Here is a 19,234-nt window from a genome sequence, read left to right on the forward strand (position 1 = left end):
TGTAAATGTGCCGATTAAGACAAGCAGCAAGCAGCCTGCTATTTCATCCCTCACCGCTGCAGACCGTGCACAAACTTCTCCCAGCTCATGCCTTGATTGATTATCTGGGAATGAAAGTTTTAGAGTGGAAATAATAGATTGTTATTTGGAACACATGCATTTCATGTGTGTTCCGTTTCTACGATAATCTGTATAAACACATTGTTAAAACAGAAATGTTTGTCATATTTTAGTAGTAAATGACAAAATGTTGGCATAAACTATATAATATGTGAAGCCTGAAGTCCAAAGATCAAATAAACACCTTCACAAAAGGTTCAAGGGCGATACAACAGCTTCCGTTGCGTAGTTTTTTCATAGGCTCTGGTAATTCTAGTGTTAAGTACTATGACGTCCTTTTGGCTCTAGGGGTTGGACAGAACATCTATAAATTTGCTCACTCCCTCACTCGCTCTCTCTCTTACCACACTGATGCATGAACTGAAAAGGACAACACAATGAAGAGCACAGCTCGGCAGCCATATTGAGACAGGCATGCAACCTGTTCTAAAGAAAGCTGACCACTAATGATGCCTTAACTAGAGACATTTTAAGTAACTAACAAGTCTGTGTGCTGCCTGAAACTACACATCATCATTTAATCAGGTTGTATGGTTGCCAATATTCAAATGTATTTTGCATATTGTTATTATTTCTGAATATTATCAATAATACATTGTTTAAATTGTAACCTAACTCCTGCTTGTCTTTTACTACACCTAATTGCCTGAGGTTATAGATGTAGAAGGGAAGGTGGGGAGAAGTTATATACTATAATACCTTATAAACAGTGGTAAGTCTGTGAGATTTGAGGCATTCTGACAAAGGCTACATATTAATAACACAAAAGGGGAAAGCAGAGTAATATATTACTCTACCAAGAAAAAACAATAACATAATCAAAATAAAATCAATTTAATTCATTTCAATTAATTTGTGCACATATTTCCGAATTCTCCATATCCTGCATACTTAGAAAACATCACAATTTTCCTATATTTTTAATTGGAAAAAGCAGACTTTGGATAGTGGGGTAAAACTAATGTTTAGGCATTTTGACTTGCTGTGGGCATCATTCTAAAGAAATAATATTTTGAAATACATTTTCTAAATTACAGTAACTTAGACATGACTTATCTTTAAACATGTTTGCACAATTTAGGACAATAGAAGAAATACATTTTGATTTGAAGGAGGAATCTAGCTGAATATCATCTGTAAAAGTGAATAATATATATTCTAGCTATATCTCTCGGCATATAATAGATAGATAGATAGATAGATAGATAGATAGATAGATAGATAGATAGATAGATAGATAGATAGATACTTTATTAATCCCAATGTGAATTTATGAAAACAGTAAAGCTTCCAGTACTGAGCCCTTAGGAAAACCACATCTAACTGATAAGGATTAACTAAATTACACAAGGACACTGCCTGTGAGGTCAACAAAATTTTCAAGACTGTAATTTAATAGTGTTCATCAGTGTCATAAGCAGTGTTTTAACTTAAATAACCTCACACCTGAAGTAGTTTCTCCAACAGAAGACTAGAGAATGTCATTGGAAGAAGAAGGAAATGCAGCTTCTATGTTGTGAGCAGTGGGAAAACCAAGCAAACTTGAAAATGAAATGACTTAGGGTAAGACTGGATCTGTCAGGCTACTGTTTTTTTAAACATTTTAGAAAGAAAGGTATATTTTAACTTGGTTTATAATTACTAAGCACACCTGTTTTTGTCAATAATGATCTGTCACTTTCAGAGTACTAGAAGCTATGCCCATCAACAGAGATTAATTAGTAATGTGAAGAATAGGTGCCACATCAACAGCAATACATTTTTTCACTATGTTTGTTAAGAGTGGGTATATGGAAAGGTAGTAGGTTTCATTTTAGAACTTAAAATTATGATTCTCTGTGCACAAACAAAATAGAAATTGACCCAGTGGAGAGGTCAGTTGAGATATTATTAAAGAGTTACATAAAATCCGTGCAAATGATGCCTGTCAAGATCTGATCAATTTGCCAAAGCAGCCATTATTCTTAATAGTACGTAAGGATTATTTCAGTTTCATTGTCTAATCTGCAGTAGTGTTAGAAACAGCACAAATAAAGAGTCTCCATATATCTTTAAGCACTATAAGATCAAGCTGTTCAAAAGACCATTAAATTGGATAATGCTTCTCTAAGCTGTAGTTTTCAGTATCCTAAATTAAGACTTACTGTATGTACTTTCACTATATGAAGATCACTTATTTGTACTCTAATCATTTTGCTTTTCAGAAAAGCTACTGTATCTAATAACTCTTTAAGAAACACATTATAGACATATCAACTACACTTGTTCTTCAGATACAAGTACTGTAATCACAGTGATGTAAATTATAACGTAGTATTGGAATCTAGATATTATAATTTTGCTAGGATTATTATTTATTTCTTACATTTATTTATGTATCACTACTTCTCCACATTCTTTTCTCTTTTTTCAACTGTCAGTTTTGTTGACGTCATCATGCTGCTGTTTTGACACAGATTTTCAATGTAAGCATTTAAAATTATAGTGCCAGATCCTTGGCATTCAAGTTTTTGGGTAAATTCAAAAACAATCTACTTACTTTTGGTTGGTGATTTATTTATAGAACAGTTTGTATTTCTAGCTGAACATTTTGCCTCTTGATTTTTTGTTAGTGTTCAGATAATTTAATTTAGAGAATGAATAATTCAAAGTATGATTGTTAAGGTAACAGTCAATAAGGTTAACAGTCAGCAAGGGGTTGGTGCAAAGGTATAAAGTGCTTTCATTAAAATCAAACACTGTCCAAATTGCAAAAGATCGTCTTCATTAAATAAATAAATCCATAAAAATCCCAGGCAGGTTTTTCCAGTTAACACAGTCATGAGACCCAATGCCTCTTTCTAAAATCTGGTGTCTCCTCAGCTTATCTCATCAGGATCTTTCAGCATAGGGAGCCGCCCACCTACAGGTGCAGTCATCCACTAAATCCAGGGTTCAGGATCCTACTGCCAGTCCATCAGCATCCACGTCCACAGGACTCCCCACCGGACCCCAGCCTATAAGCATCAAGAGGGAGACGTGATACAACGGGGCTGCTCCTACTCCTTTACATGTTTCTAAGGAGTGCCCCTCTTCCAGCCCCCACACTCGAATGCAGGCCTACTGCCCCCTTAACTGGGGCATAATTCTGACCACCTGCCATCTTTCTTCATGACACAGGCTCTGACCACCTCCCTCTGTATTCTTTCTTAACCTCCGATCTTTTTTGTTCTCCTCCTTGCTTTTGGATATGTTCTCCCTTTTAACTGTGCAGGCTCCTTTTATACTGCCCAGTTGGATGCAGGTGCTATCCTCCACCTACTCCGAAGTATGAATGAGGCACCGGACTGACCTGCTTGCATTTTCACGTGAATACACGATCATCCAAGCTCAGCAATTCAGTCCTAGAGTGGCGCGTGCACCCACACCCGCTCGGATACTGCACTCTCCTGGACTTGATTATTTATTAAAAAAATTATGTCACAGACCCCTTATCACATGCTCATAATGCCCCTCCAAGGTCACTCCTTTACCAAATTTCTAAAAAAAATTAAATTATCTAGGTCATTCTCAACTACTGTAAATGAATCGTTTTAATGTTACCAAGCCAAGTCTTATTAAGTAAACTGTGTAGTACAGTAATAGTGTACTGCCAAAAGAGCTTTATTGCCAAGTGAGAGAAAGTTTAAAAAATAAAAGTTTAAACTGCAGCTAGTAAGGTAATACTGTACTTCATGATTTATGGTGTATTTTTTATTTATCATAGTTATAATGAATAAACAGTTAAAGTGTAATAATTGTGGAAATATTCACAGGTATCTTTATCTTAAAACTACATTTATAAAGTGTAAAATCAGCAACACTTATGTCATACAAGAAAAAATGAATACTTAAAACTTAGATTTATGGTTTAGTAATATGAATTCATATATAGCTGCTATATTAAAAGTAACAGATTATATTTAAAAGAGTTAAAAACAAAAAAATCTAGAATATAGATACTACTGTATGCAAGTAATATTAAAATGATAATTAGATTACAGAATGTGTGCTCTAAACTCTGAAATGACAGTTTTGTGTTATATATTCATTAAAGTGCAAACTGTCATGTTTTAGCTAGGGTCTCAAACTTGGCTTAGGTATAGTTTCATTTTCTGTAAGGTTACTGTGAATATTATGTTATAGGTTTTCCTTTTTACGTTATGTTTTGAATATTGTTTTATTTGTTACTTATTTAACATGTATATAATAAACAGATTATGTCTATTTTTGTATTTGTATATTCAGTTATGTGCCCTATCCCCTTTATATTGAGGTTCAGGGGGCAGGGTCACCATGCTGTTTCAGCTGGAGGACCTTATTTTGCTTGTATAAAGGTTCAAATTCTTGAGATTGACATTTGCAACCATTGGATATCTCTGGCTTTCTTGATATTTTACTTTAGTTTTATGATTTTTGTATTAGGAGTATGGACTGTTTTTTTTTTTCATTGTTGCCTCTTAGACTAACCCTTTTTTGATTATTTTTTTTTGCATTTGCTTCATTTTTGAAAATATGTTTATTTGTAATTAACATCACAAATTTTTACAGAGTTGTATTTGATCATTTTTGAATTCGAGTTTTTTTGCTGTTTCCTGACCTCCTTTGAAATATTTCTTCAGGATTGTAAAGAATTGTTTTGAGTGAGGGCTTCCCCATTTTTGCATCTTTTGGTTTCAGGGAAAGGCCCATTTTGAAGATTAGGACTCAGAATAGCCTGGAACTAAATTTAGGTGGCCTTATTTTTAAATTTTGAGTTGGGGACATAAAGTTTGGAAATCCTGACACTCCATTTTGGAGGGTATGGAATATGACCCGGAAACAGACAGGCTGACACTTTTAAATTACCCCACACACGTTTATTGTGGTCTTCCATTTTTACAATTCAGCTCACAAACCCCAATACCCCAAAGTTCTGGCCAACACACAATGCCTTTTCTTCAGGCCGCCTCCTCCTTCTCTCCTCCAGAGACCTCGTCCTCTCTTCTCTCCTGACTCAAGTCATTGTATGAAAGAAGGCGGCCCCTTTTTATAAGCACCCGGATGTGCTCCAGGTGTGTTCAAGGCAATCTCCCACCGATACGCCCCAGTGTGGTGGAAGTGCTGGCTGCATCCCCGGAAGCACTCCAGGTGTCCCTGCTCGTCTTCCCCCCAGCACTTCCAGGTGTGGCAGAAGTGCTGAGGTCCAGGGTCCTCCAGGTATTGGGGTGCCCCCTGGCGGTGACTACAGGCCCCTACAGGGTTGAGCTTCCCAGCTCCGTACCCGTGGCCCCCAAAGGAACCAGGGCAGTCGCCCCCTCATGGTCTGGAGGAGGCACAAGCCCTCCTCCGGTCTTCTTGGGCGTCCCGGCTGGGTACCACCCCTACCCGGGTACCACAAGGGTTAAATCTATTTTTTGTGTATTTTATTATATTTTAGCCCAAAAACTCATAAAACACCCCTATGGCTAAGGAACAGCTAAATTCACCATGACTTCTGTATACACATTCACATTCATGAACAAATGAGTGTTTTGTTCATGGCAATGCACTGTACCATTAAATCATGGATTACACATGTGTCTTAGCCCTAAACCATGCAAGTGATGTCTAACAACATTAAAAATACAAACAGTGATAAGTGAAATAATAAATAATTGAAAAAATGCCCCAATTTCTAATCTTAACCCAAAATAAAACAATTCTCCATAAAATGTAAATCAAGGTTATCTCTACAAATAAGTCTAGGTGGCATTAGTACTGCTACAGTAAAAGTTGAATGTGCTATAAGTAATCCCAGTAGTCTATAGTGTGTTGCAAACTGAGGTAAGCAATGGATACACCATTTGAAGTAACTGGAAACCTATTGAGCTACTTACTGTATCAAGACAGCATTCCTAGAAATAGTAAATTAAACAGCTTGAACAAAAACCACAGGGAATTTATAGTTGTCATCCTAGGCATGAAGGGAAACAATGCCTCGCAAGCCTTTATACTATTAAATTGCTGCCAAGAAATATTTATCATTGTCCAAAACTGGAATGAGGAAGAGTAGTAAATAGGGAAAGTTAAAAATATTAAATGAAACAGATATTTTAAACATACACTAAGCAAAGTTAATAAATAATAAACATCATACAAATCTTCTTCTTCTGGCTGCTCCTGTAAGGGGTTGCCATAGCGGATCATCTTTTTCCATATCTTCCTATCTTCTGCATCTTGCTGTGTCACACTCATCACCTGCATGTCCTCTCACCCACATCCATAAATCTTCTCTTAGGCCTTCCTCTTTTTCTCTTACCTGGCAGCTCTATTTTTAACATCCTTTTCCCAATATACCCAGCATTTCTCCTCTGCACAAGTCCAAACCAACGCAATCTCACCTCTCTGACTTTGTCTCCCAACTGTCCAACCTGAGCCGACCTTCTAATGTACTCATTTCTAATCCTGTTCATCCTCGTCACACCCAATGCAAATCTTAGCAATAATAAACATCATACAAATAAACATGCAATTTGAAGAAATTATTTTTGGTCATGCAGAAGGAGGCCACACATGCCACACATAAAGATCAAAAATGGAGCGTAGACCTCAAATAAAACATCAAAAATCAGAACTAACTACTCTGCAAGTTTGGATCCAGTGAATAGGATTCACCCTAAGCAGCATGGCTTTAAACTAAGATGGCAGGCTGCAAGTTATACGTGTGATTTGAAAATAGTTAGAAAAAAAACTCCAGAAAGTTCCAAGAAGATCTTGAACTTGCCACGTGCTGAGCACTATGCTGAATGCTGAAGTATAAATACACTCAAACAAAGAAGACTAAACAATCAATGAAGTGTCACACACGTGCGCATGGGATGCAGTCAAGTAGCTCAACTAAGGGTAAAGAGCTACCTCAGAGGGTGACAAAGGGCACTAAAATTTCTTCTTCCACCTCTGCAGATCACAGGAAGGAAAAAAATGCCTAAACACCAACCGGGTCCCAGTTGACTCCAACTGACTTCACTTCCATCTAATCCTGCTGGACCATCCTCTTCCTGCCCCCTGCCTATAAAGCCAACCACTTGTCTCCCACAGGCAGTCACAATCTGGACTCAGACTTAATAGACTACTCTCTCATCCGATCCTTATTAGGAGAAAATCTGTTGTTAATATACAGGGTTTAACCCCAAACCTTTTTTTGCATATATTTGTGCTTTTTTCACAGTAGATTATGTGCAGATACTATGCCATTTAATATAAGGGACTTAAGCTTGTGCAGATTTTGGTACTTGCGGGGGATTGGTTACAGGATGGTCCAACTGTAGTGTTAAATCAGAAAAGAAGAGTAAAACTAATTTGACAGAAAATATGGAATGTAAATGTTTATATACAATATGTTTTGTGTCACTAAATTTAATAACCTCCCTTAATACCTTGACTTGTAGCAGTTGCATGACACTCAGATTCACACCATCCTAAATTGGTGATTTATTTATTTTATTATGGTGTGCACAAACTCACACACAGAGACACATAAGAAGTATCTCAAAATGGGTGAACAATAAGGAATTTATTAAACAAATAAAGAGGGCAAAAAACAATTAATAAACACATACACAAAAATCCTCCCCAATTATAACCCTAATTCCAAAAATGTTGGGATACTATGTAAAACGTAAATAAAAACAGAATGCAATGCTTTAAAAATATCATTAACCAATATTTTATTCACAATAGAATATAGAAACATATCAAAGGCTGAAAGTGAATCACTATTTCATGAAAAATATTACATTTTGAATTTGATAGCAGCAACACATGTCAAACAAGTTGTGATGGGACAACAAAAGGCTGGAAAATTAAATGGTACTTAAAAGAAACAGCATGAGGAACACTAAGTAGGTTAACTGGTAACAAGTGAGTAACATGTTTAGTTATAAAAAGAACATCTTAGAAAGGCGGAGTGTCTCAGAATTAAAGATAGGCAGAGGTTCACCAATCTGTAAAAAAACTGCACCTAAAAATTGTGAAACAATTTCAGAATAATGTTCCTCAACGTAAAATTGCGAAGACTTGGAATATCTCATCGTCTGCATTACATAATATCATCAAAAGATTCCAAGAATCTGGAGAAATGCCTGTGCACAAGGAATAAGGCTGAAAATCAATATTGGATTCCTGTCATCTTCAGGCCCTCAAGTGGCACTGCATTAAAAGCAGGCATGATTCTCTCATAGAAATCACTTGTTGGGCTCAGGAAAACTTATAGAAATCATTATTTGTGAACACAGTCTTGCCCTGCCATCCACAAATGCAGGTTAAAGATCTATCCTAAAAAGAAGAAGCCATATGTGAACATGATCCAGAAATGCCACTGTCTTTTCTGGGCCAAAGCTCAAAATTTGCTGAGGCAAAGTGGAAAACTTGAGATTTGAAATTCTTTTTGCAAAACATGAATGCCGCATCATCCGGACTAAACAGGAGAGGGACCATTGGCTTGTTATTAGCACTCAGTTCAAAAGCCTACATCTCTAATGGTATGGGGGTGCATTAGTGCCTATGGAATTGGTAGCTTGCACATCTGGAAAAGCACCATCAATGATGAAAGGTATATACAGGTTTTAAAGCAACACAGGCTCCATCCAGATGACGTAATTTTCAGGGAAGGCCTTGCATATTTCAGCAAGACAATGTATCTATTGTATCTAATACAACAGCCTGGCTTCGTAGTAGAAGAGTCCAGGTGCTTAATTAGCGTGCCTGCAGTCCACACCTTTCACCAACTGAAAACATTTGGAGCATCACAAAACAAAAAGTATGATAAAGAAGACCCAAGACTGTTTAGCAGCTAGAATCCTACATCAGACAAGAACGGGACATCATTCCTCTCCCAAAAATCCACCAACTGGTCTCCTCTGTTCCCAGACGTTAAGGACTGTTGTTAAAAGAAGAAGGGATGCTACACAGTGGTAAACATGGCCCTGTCCCAACTTGTTTGAGACGTGTTGCTGCCATCAAATTTAAAATGACCTTATTCTTTTTTTAAAATGGAACATTTTCTCAGTTTAAATATTTGATATTTTCCATATTCTATTGTGAATAAAAATATGGGTTTATGAAATTTGCAAATCATTGCATTCTTTTTTTATTTACATTTTATACAGCGTCCCATCTTTTTTGGATTTGGGGGTTATGCCCTAATAACTAACATAGAACAAAACACTAAGTACAAAAAATCAACGATAAACACAAGTCCAAGTTTTACAAGTTTTATTCTCCAGGATTAATATCTAATGAGTCTTCTGAGTTCAGTTCTGGTGGGTTCTCTGGTGACTGTCTATTTAAAAGTTGCTTGATTTGTTCTTTAATTGAGGTAGTTTTTTTGACCTTGCTTGTTTTTCACTGGTCTATTGGTGGAGCCTTGTTTCCCACACTATTGCCTGATATTATCATAGAGAATCCTCAAGTCTACTTTATGTGTCGCTGTTTCCATATATTTGTTAGAGGTTTGCTTTTTTGTTGTCGCAATCGAGATAGGTTACCCAGCTCTTTACATTTCCCTACTCTCCTTCACTTTCTGCCAGACACTGCCTCTGATCGATTGTTTCCTATTTGTTTGTTTCCTGCTCAGTATTGCCTTGTTGGTCTCTAGGATAACTTTCCTTTTCTAATGGTAAGGCTTGGAAGCAGTTGTTCAGGTTAGTTGAAAGCTTCATGAGTCTCTTGATACTTCAATCTCTCAACTTTAAATCTGGTCCTAACATTGGGCTTCCTCTTCTTTGCTGTTAGCAATTTCATTTTCAATTTAGCAATTACCAAATGGTGATCTAACCCAATGTCAGACACTCTTTTAGACCTCACTTCTTACAACATACTTCTCCAACGTCATCAGACTAGTACATGATCAATTTGATTTTCTGCCTATGATCAAGTCATTCCCTAGTTATTTTGTAACATTTTTTTTGAGGAATAAAGTTTCCTCCTGTAACATTGTCATTCGTGGCACGAAAGTCAGAAGTTTTCCATTTTCATTCATTGGGCCGAGACCAAGTGTTCCCATTACCATCTCCAGTTCCTTCTTTTCCTATTCTAACATGGCATTCATCATCTCCTATAATAATACATTTTTTAGTATTTTTATCTAGTATTTCCTATAGTTGATTATAGAACTGTTGCTTCTGTTTGTCTGCTGTAACATCAGGGGCATAATACATAACAATTGTAGCTCTCTGGAATCTGTACTCGAACCTTATTCTATAGGGTGATGTGAAATTGGCTCCTATTCCCTTAGCCTCTTACTTGTTTCCATGGATAACAGTAGTGCAGCCCCTGCTTCATGTGGAAGGTTCTCATCCTCTTTTCCCTTATATAGCACTATCTCTTCTGTGTCTAACTTGGATTCACCAAATCACCAAAGGTGTTCCACCTTGTCTCACACATGCCTAAAGCTTTTAACTTAAAGTGTTTAATTTCTCTCACTGCATCTGCCTGTTTCCCGCAGTGTCCACATGTTCCATGTTCCTATTAGGTAGACTTTTCATGAGATAATATTCTGGCTAATTAAGGATATACATTAAGGGGCTATTCAGCTCTACAGCTTCCTTTCGGCTTTCACAGAGCGTCATGATATTCCTTTTTCGAAACCTGGCAAAGTTAGTTTTGGATGGCATTTTGGTTTCCATAACAGCTTAAGTTTTACTTGAGTGAATTGTATGCTCACTGCAAACCCCCTTCATCCCGAAGGACCAGAGTGCAGTACCCCATTCTAACCTGTTTGGCTTGTTAGATCCTGCTGGGAGCTTACACCTCCAACCAACTTAGCTCTGAGGGTTATTAGAGCTCACAAACCACCATATGATGACAAGGTACTGTAAGTGAACCACACATGGCAGAAAGTGGTCAGGCAATTAGTAGTATTTATGCTTAAAGGGCATTACCATGGTAACTGTAAACCCTTCATGGTTGCCTGCAACTTCTAATAGTTATATTAGAATTAGTAATATTTGTTATTATTTTAATAATACATTTGTACATCCATTCATCTCCATTATAGTAAGTTTATAGAATAATTTGTGTCATACAGTATGTGCAAGGTACATAGAAATTGTCACATGTACAAAGTACGGTAAAAGTTTTACTTGTATGTTGTGACAAATAGAGGCACTGTCGACCCCTTGAACCCTCTGACCACTCTTCAGACACCAGGTAAAAGTCCAATAATTATTTATTTGGACAATATTAATGTGCACAATGCACCTACACTCCACAATACTCATATAATAAACCAATACAATCATTAATCACTAATCAATAAACAATCCTCCACTCCCAGACGCGTTGCCACCCTTCCACCCAGCTCAGCTCAACGCTCTGGTCTCTCACAGTCCTTTTTATAGTCCTTGACCCGGAAGTGTTTCGCCCTCTCTGTCCACGTGACTAGGAACACTTCCAAGTAAGATAAAAATCCTTTCTTCTTCACCCCAGAAGCACATCATTCCTCCTGTCCATGTGACTTGAATGTACTTCCGGGGCGTAGGGCAAATAATCCTTGTTCCTCCCTGCAGCATCCCCTAGCGGCCCCCACGGCATCCAGCAGGGTTGGGGATAAAAACTGCATTGTCCAGAATTCCCTGCTGGCATTCGGGGCACCGCCATGCTGCAGGGAGGGCTCCACCTGGCGGCCTGGGGGTACTGGCCGGGATGAACGGCCGGCCACATATCACAATGTTCTAATGACGCCTCATGCCTGGACAAACTGGTGAGGAAGGCAGGCTCTATTGTAGGCATGGAGCTGGACAGTTTGACATCCATGGCAGAGTGACGGGCGCTAAGTAGGCTCCTGTCAATCATGGAGAATCCACTGCTTCCACTGAACAGTGTCATCTCCAGACAGAGGAGCAGCTTCAGCGACAGACTGCTGTCAATGTCCTGCTCAACTGACAGACTGTGGAAATCGTTCCTCCCTCACACTGTGCAACTCTTCAATTCCACCCTGGAGGGTAAACGTTAACATTATTCAAAGTTATTTTATTTGTTATACCTGCATTGTTATCACTCTTTAATTTAATATTGTTCTTTATCAGTATGCTGCTCCTGGAGTATGTGAATTTCCCCTTGGGATTAATAAAGTATCTATCTATCTATCTATCTATCTATCTATCTATCTATCTATCTATCTATCTATCTATCTATCTATCTATCTATCTATCTATCTATCCAACATGTCACCACATATGAAGCCATGATTAGTGAGTATAACTACTCTACTTCAAAAACTTAAGACTTCCTTAACTGAAAAATGCCAGAACACAGTTTACAAATAAATACTTAAATGTACCACACAATGTATGCACTCTGTCATTTCCCTGTTTATGTGCTTAATGGTATCCTACAGTAGTAAAAGGAAGGCAGAAAGTGGGCAGTAATAAACACTGGTGTCTGGCTTAGAAACACTGATCAATGATTTTGGAAGAAGAAAACATGTAGTGACATAGGGAAGGCACAAACAACAACCAAGCTGGGAACTAAACTCATTTAAACTGAAAGCTGCTAACCACTGGGCTACCATGCTGCTGACAGTTATTTCCTATATGTTCATATCTTCAGCTATTGCAAAAAAACAGAACCATACTTAATGTTGGAAAGCCTGTGATTTGAACATTAAGAGGAAATAAAAGCATGAGCCTGTAATTTGTGAAGGTAATTGTTACTTGTTTCATTTAGATAATACTTTCCTAATGTTAACTTACTGTACAACTTTAATATTTCTAGTTTTAATTAAATTATGTATATTAAGAAAGTAGAATTGTATTGAATCTTTGCAATGCATTTCAGTGTATAATGCATACTGGGTCTATGTATGACATTACAAAAGAAAATACAATTGAGAACAGCAGTATGACACTTTATTTTAGTGGTGTCTGTTGATTATTTTCATGTGTTTTCCATTAAAATAAACATGGTTTTCAAAAGTGGCCTGAGGAGTAAAAAAATTTCAGCTGTGACAGAGTTAGAGAAACACATGGCCTGCAGTAAAAATCGATTACGGTTCAAACAGCTTCAGTGAAAAATCTACAGGAATCAGAAAGGAGATCAGCTTGAAATATAGCGTATAAAATTTCACATAACTCAGTAAGTAGTCCATGAGCGTTTAGCATATTTATGTTGTGCTATCATGGACTGTTTTATATGTGTATCACATTCAGTTCCACTGGAATGGCGCTTATCATTCATCCATCTATTTGAAAACTCTGAAATAACACTTAACAAACTAATCAAGCAAGTACTTTAGTGGGTTCTTCATTGAGTGACCCTTAGCAAATTGCTTAATCTTACAGTAATCTATACTACAGAAGAAATAAGAAACTGGGATTTTCACAAATGACTTCATAAAAGATATTGATTCATATTTTACTCCATTCAGTATGTCACACATTAGTCTTTACTACTTGACCTACACTATAAAGAATCACAGCCAAGTGTTGAAAAAAATCATTTTTTTTCTTCTATTCCTTGGATACTTGGCTCTATTTGAAGATAATCTTTAGTGATCATTCTGCTGCAGTTTAATTTATTATTAGAAAAGTCTATTGTGACTCATTACCAAAATTATTTTATAAATGAATGAATTTATAAAGTTACTCTTTATTTTACGTAGCTCCAGCTTTTTGTTCAAAAAGACTATCACTTGGACACTTTCATATTCTTGGGAAGAATTTTTCTCTAGGATTTATTTATTTGATTTTTTACAATATTTGTGACTATAGATGTTCTTTTTAATTTTTGTTCTTGCTTTTAATAATGGTAATGCGAAAGTTTATTAATATGCATGCAATAATTATTCAGTTATATCTAAGGAAGCAGTAGATTACAAAAAATAGCTATTTATTTGCAGAGATCAAACATTATTTTGCCCATGATTATTTAATTACCAGTGACCTTCTCTTATTTATATACTTTTTATTTATTGATGGATGCATTTATGAAAATATTTTGACTAACTTATGCTGGTTTGGAAGTCAGAGATTTTTTTTTTAAATTATACTTTAATTAGTAGACGGCATGACGGCACAGTGGTAGCACTGCTGCCTTGCAGTAAGGAGACTAGGGTTCGCATCCCGAGTCCTCCTTGTGTAGAGTTTACGTGTTCTCCTTTGGGTACTCCGGGTTTCTCCCACTGTCCAAAGACATGCAGGTTAGATGAACCCCAGTGTGTGTTTGGGATGTAGGTGTGTGTGTGTTTGCCCTGCTATGAACTGGCAGCCTGTCCAGGGTTTGTTCCTGCCTTGCACCCTATGCTCGCTAGGATAGGCTCCAGCATTATCAACCCCAACACTTATTTACCCTGGTCTAGATTAAACTGTATTAAACAGGTAAGAAAATAACATGACTCTATTAGTATTAACCCTAATTCTCTAAAGAATGTGTATCAGAAGTGAAGTTGAGTAATAAACATGATTCTTCAGACTTTAAAACGTTTGATTTGAAAATTATTCAATTAAATTATTATTATTATTATTAAGAAAACAGATTTTTAATGTGTGTGTTTGCTTTTGGACTGAGATTACCTAACTCTTTCTAAAAAATCCTTGATGTAATTATCGCTGTTTTTCAAAAATACTGGAAGTGAAATGTTTTAATTTGCAACATGTGGATGCTTTCTATTTACTACTATCTGCTGAACAAACATAAAAAAGTTCAGCCTCTCAGGTGATTTAGTGGTGGACAAATGCTTTGCAAATGGGTCCTTATTAAAAGGACCTTATTAAAAACAACCTAGTGCTATTTCATGTTAATATATAATAACTTTTGCAAGAGAATAAATGCAAAATCAGCCTGTACCCAGCTTATTCTAAACTTAGAAATGTTGAAACGGTGCTGAATCAATTCAAACATTGCAGTAAAGTGAATAGAACTGAATTTTATTTATAGTTAAATAAATCTTTGGGAATGACTCAGGAAGAACACAGACATTGTAATGAAGCAGGAGAAGACAGTCTATCAACCTCAATTGAGTTAAATATTCTTTAATGTTTAAGGTTGAATCTTAATAAAGTATCCCTTTAAACCAAGGCGATCAAACTTGGTTTTACTGAGGAACAAAAACAGTACTATATATATATATAACTTGGGATGGAATACTGTATATCAATAAACAACTGCAGCCACATTTTCTTTACAAATAAGACACACACATACCTCTCTGCTCATCACTATTGTGATGTCAGAGGGGGACACTTTTACATTTTTTTTTGTGCACTGGGTGGCTCCATTAGGCACCCACTGTTGGGACTGGGGGGTGAGAAGTTAAAAGGCTATCTGTACTTATTAGTGGTATTTGCTGTCTTGCCAGGGAGTCACTGCTTTGAAGTCTGGCCTTGGTAGAATGTCTGTATTTACCTGGCTTGGGAATATTGGTGCCTAATCAGCATATCTGTACTTATTAATGTTTGGTAACCATACATTTTGTTAACTTGTGTTTTTATTAATTGTTAAACCCAGGCAATTTAGATGTGCCATTGATTAAACTGTTTGTCCAGGACTGACAACAGAGGGGTGAAGTAAATATAAACTGCTGGCCAGCAGAAGGCAGGAGGGAGAGTCCACAGGAAACGCTGCCAAGACACTCGGACAGGGCATAGGGGCTCGCAGGCAGACAAGGGTACCTGGCTGGCACAACGTGAGGCACAAGGGCGGCAACACTTCCAGGGAGGAAGAGACTGCTCCACAAAGAGACGCCGGATGTGGGTTCAGCGAGAGAGGGAATCTGCATGAAAGGACCCAGTAAAGCTGACAGACGAGAAATGAGGCGTGCCTAGGTCCCAGCAACACAAGGAGCCCAGAGTGGAAGAAAAAAGGACAACGAAGAGACGCTGACAGGGAGTCAACAATTTGACACAACTTCTGCCGGGGACAGAGTGCATCCATGAACAATTAAGTGTTGGGGTAACACAGTGCCCAAACTGGACTCTGCACCACTAAAGGTTGTATCCTCCAATTCTTGTTTTTACGGACTTTTAGAGTGTGGACTGTGTATTTTCCTTTTAGAAAAAAGGAAATTAATTCCTGATATGTTTAGGTTCTGTTATATTTGTAACCCCCTTGCAACACCCTTCCGTTATCGGTATGCAAGGTCCTGAGCTCTTTTATAATGGTGTCGCCACCTCTATGGTGGGAAGGTACACTATCACCCACCTTCACCCTTATAATCAATAATCAAATCAGTTACTCAAAAATATAAACAAAACTCTCTTTACTAAATTGAAAGTGAAACAGTTTTTTTAAATTGATCATTTACAATATATACACTATACATAAAACACAAGCAGTAACTTATTTATAACCCGATATATATATTGGTCCCGACACTATTGGTGAGCTCACCCGGACATATTTCCACAGTCAATGAATATTACTCAATCCGTTGGGGGCCCCAAACGTAGCTCGGGTGCGTAGTGGCCAAACAAACAAAACAGAAACTGGCCCCTTCACTTGAGAATTTACTCAAGCCACTTTAACACAAATAAACAAACAAAACACACCGACCTTGTTTTTTTTATATTCTTCCTTCTCCTTCTTTCTCAACCACTCTCTTTACTCACTGATCACCATTTCTGCACTTGTGTCCTGCCTGCCGTCTTTCTCTTTATCCAACAACTCTTCTTTTTGTTTTATCCGCTTGCTACATTTAGTCCTTCTTTCTTTCTCTCTGTCTTGCATCGCCGTTTTGCTTCAACTGCGATTTTCTTTTCTCTTTCAGTCCGTCTTTCTTCGGCGTGCTGCCTCAACTACAACTTCCTCTTTCGTTCTGTCAGTCTTGCTTCGGCGTGCTGCCTCAACAGCGACTCTCTTTCTAGTTCTTTCTCCGTCTTGTTTCGGCGTGTTGCCTAAAACTCTCTTTCTTCTGGTCTCGGCGTTTTGCCTGAAACTTTCTTTCTTCTGGTCTCGGCGTTTTGCCTGAAACTCTCTCTTTCTTCTCGCTTCGGCGTTTTGCCTGAAGCTCTCTTTTCTTTGTTCTTTCTCTCTCACCACTCCCGTCTTCTCCTCTTTGTACCGCGACTCTTCCGAACTATCTTACATCTCTTGTTTAACTATCTTACAATGGCGTCTCCCCCCCAACCAATCCGAGGACACCTACATATATACTCAACTTCAATAAACTTTATTTACACAAAACTCGCAGTTATATATATTCCTTTTGAAACCTGACCCAGGTTACACCCTCCCCCATCTAAAGTCTAGATGTCCTCATCAGACTCCTTTCCCCAATTCCACTAAGGGGGTAAGGAACAAACCTAGCACAACAAGTAGCACATGAATTTACATAGTGAGATGAACCTTTGTATTTCTCAACCTCCTGAACCTCTGGTTCACCTCCAATCTGTAAGACTATTCCCTGGTGTATCACAGTCAAAGGCACATCAGTTGGCTCCCCCATACGGTCGTAAGTTAGACGGATAACGGGCAGTCACAGTTCCTGCCCCTTCCCGTGAATCACTCATACTAGGAACAGCTCCCCTCTCTAAATTGTCGTACAGTTAACACTTTTAGCTCCCTCTGCAGGTCCAACACTTGTTTCTGAATTGCCTGCAGTTCAGCATCTTTCTCAAACTTCATGTTTTTTGTCTTTTTTGCCTCAGCAGGGACACTTGCAACTTGGGACTGTGCCAATCTAGGAGTCTTCTCTAACTGTACTTTCAAATCGGAAATTTCCGCTTTTAAACTGTTAAAGTCAAATGACCCAGGATTAACCTCTTCCTGCACACGAGCTGAGCGAACTCGGGGTTGTTTTGTGCTCCAACTGGACTGTTGTCTACGCTCTTCCCATTCCTCCTCCTCACGAATTTCGGTGAGCAGCTTCAAAAAAGATGGGGGGTTTGGCTTTCTCTCCCTTAGCCTGAGATGTAACAGCATAATTTCAGACTCAGTAGCCCCTCTTAATAACTGTTCCACCCGGGCTTTATCTGCTAGATCAGCCGAAGACCTCCTTTCCGCACTACTTTAGCAAGCAACTTCTCTAACCTCCTAAGGAACGCAGACAATAGTTCCCCTCGTTGCTGACGTAGCATCCTAAATGCAATGTACAAGTCTTCCCCTGACTCAGTTGTCCCAAATATATTTTCTACAGCCTCAATATATTCTGCAGGCCGAGCATCAGGATTAGCCACTCTTACGGCTTGAATGACTTCTAAAGCTGGCCCTTTCAGACTCTCAATCAACCTCCTCCGTTTTTCTCTATCGGAGCAGTCACATTCCTCCACCATAAGCCTTGCTTGATCAGCCCAAACATCTAAGCCTTCTTCACCTGCAGGTGTAGGACTCACACCAGAAAAAACCCTTAAACGCCTATAGGCATTATTTTCATTTGAGGGCCTGACTGTCTTTCCTATCAGCTCCCCAACAGCCCGAATAATAGACTCTGGGTTACTTTGACCAGACTTATCACGCATGTACAGAGCTTGTACATCGTCCATAGTCATCCCTTCATCTTTAAGTAGTTTTTCAAATTTTCCAGCAACACTTTCTGGGCTACCACTCACTCTATTGGTAGTCACCAGTTTCCAAACACCCCCCTCCCCACCATTAGGTAAGACTTCTGGGGGAAGTGCTGCTGGATCCACCTCAGATCGGCATTCGCAAAGCACCTTTAAACTCCTCTGTGTAGGGCTGTACATTTTGCCCCTTACTCGGACACGTCCTAAAACTTTAATACCATGCAAGGCTTCCTCAATATGTGCTATCTCAGTGTCTTCTCTTATACCAGTTAACATTACAGCATGAGCAGGGTCTATACCTTCTCCTCTGCACCAGTTGCGCAAGTCAACCAACAAGAGATTACTCCCTTCTGCATCCTCCATGCTTACACACACAAACAATCCTGTGTCTCACCTAGCAATGTATTAATCCACTCAAAAATCAGACCAGCATAAAATTCAAATTTTGAACATTACACAATATACAAGTTTCACAATAATATCACAGAACATATACTTTAAATAAAAAGAAAGAAAACTTAAATTGAACCCATAGGTATCCAACGTAAATCTTAAATAAAATATCCCAGCGGTGCCTCCATGTGTAACCCCCTTGCAACACCCTTCCGTTATCGGTATGCAAGGTCCTGAGCTCTTTT

At 38.2% G+C, this 19,234-nt stretch overlaps 1 protein-coding gene across 1 annotated transcript; it reads right to left on the reverse strand.

The window, feature by feature from the left end:
* Positions 1–18,068: 18,068 nt before the first annotated feature.
* LOC114652788 (paraneoplastic antigen Ma1 homolog) lies at positions 18,069–18,959 on the reverse strand. Its single transcript, XM_028803104.1, has one exon. It carries the CDS (start codon positions 18,957–18,959, stop codon positions 18,069–18,071), a length of 891 nt encoding a protein of 296 aa, XP_028658937.1.
* Positions 18,960–19,234: the final 275 nt, after the last annotated feature.

This window comes from Erpetoichthys calabaricus, chromosome 5 (assembly GCF_900747795.2).
Source record: "Erpetoichthys calabaricus chromosome 5, fErpCal1.3, whole genome shotgun sequence".
NCBI lineage: Eukaryota > Metazoa > Chordata > Cladistia > Polypteriformes > Polypteridae > Erpetoichthys > Erpetoichthys calabaricus.

Bases quoted from the DNA above. Each gene is read 5' to 3' on its own strand.
- LOC114652788 (XM_028803104.1), bottom strand. From the start codon at position 18,959: ATGGAGGATGCAGAAGGGAGTAATCTCTTGTTGGTTGACTTGCGCAAC.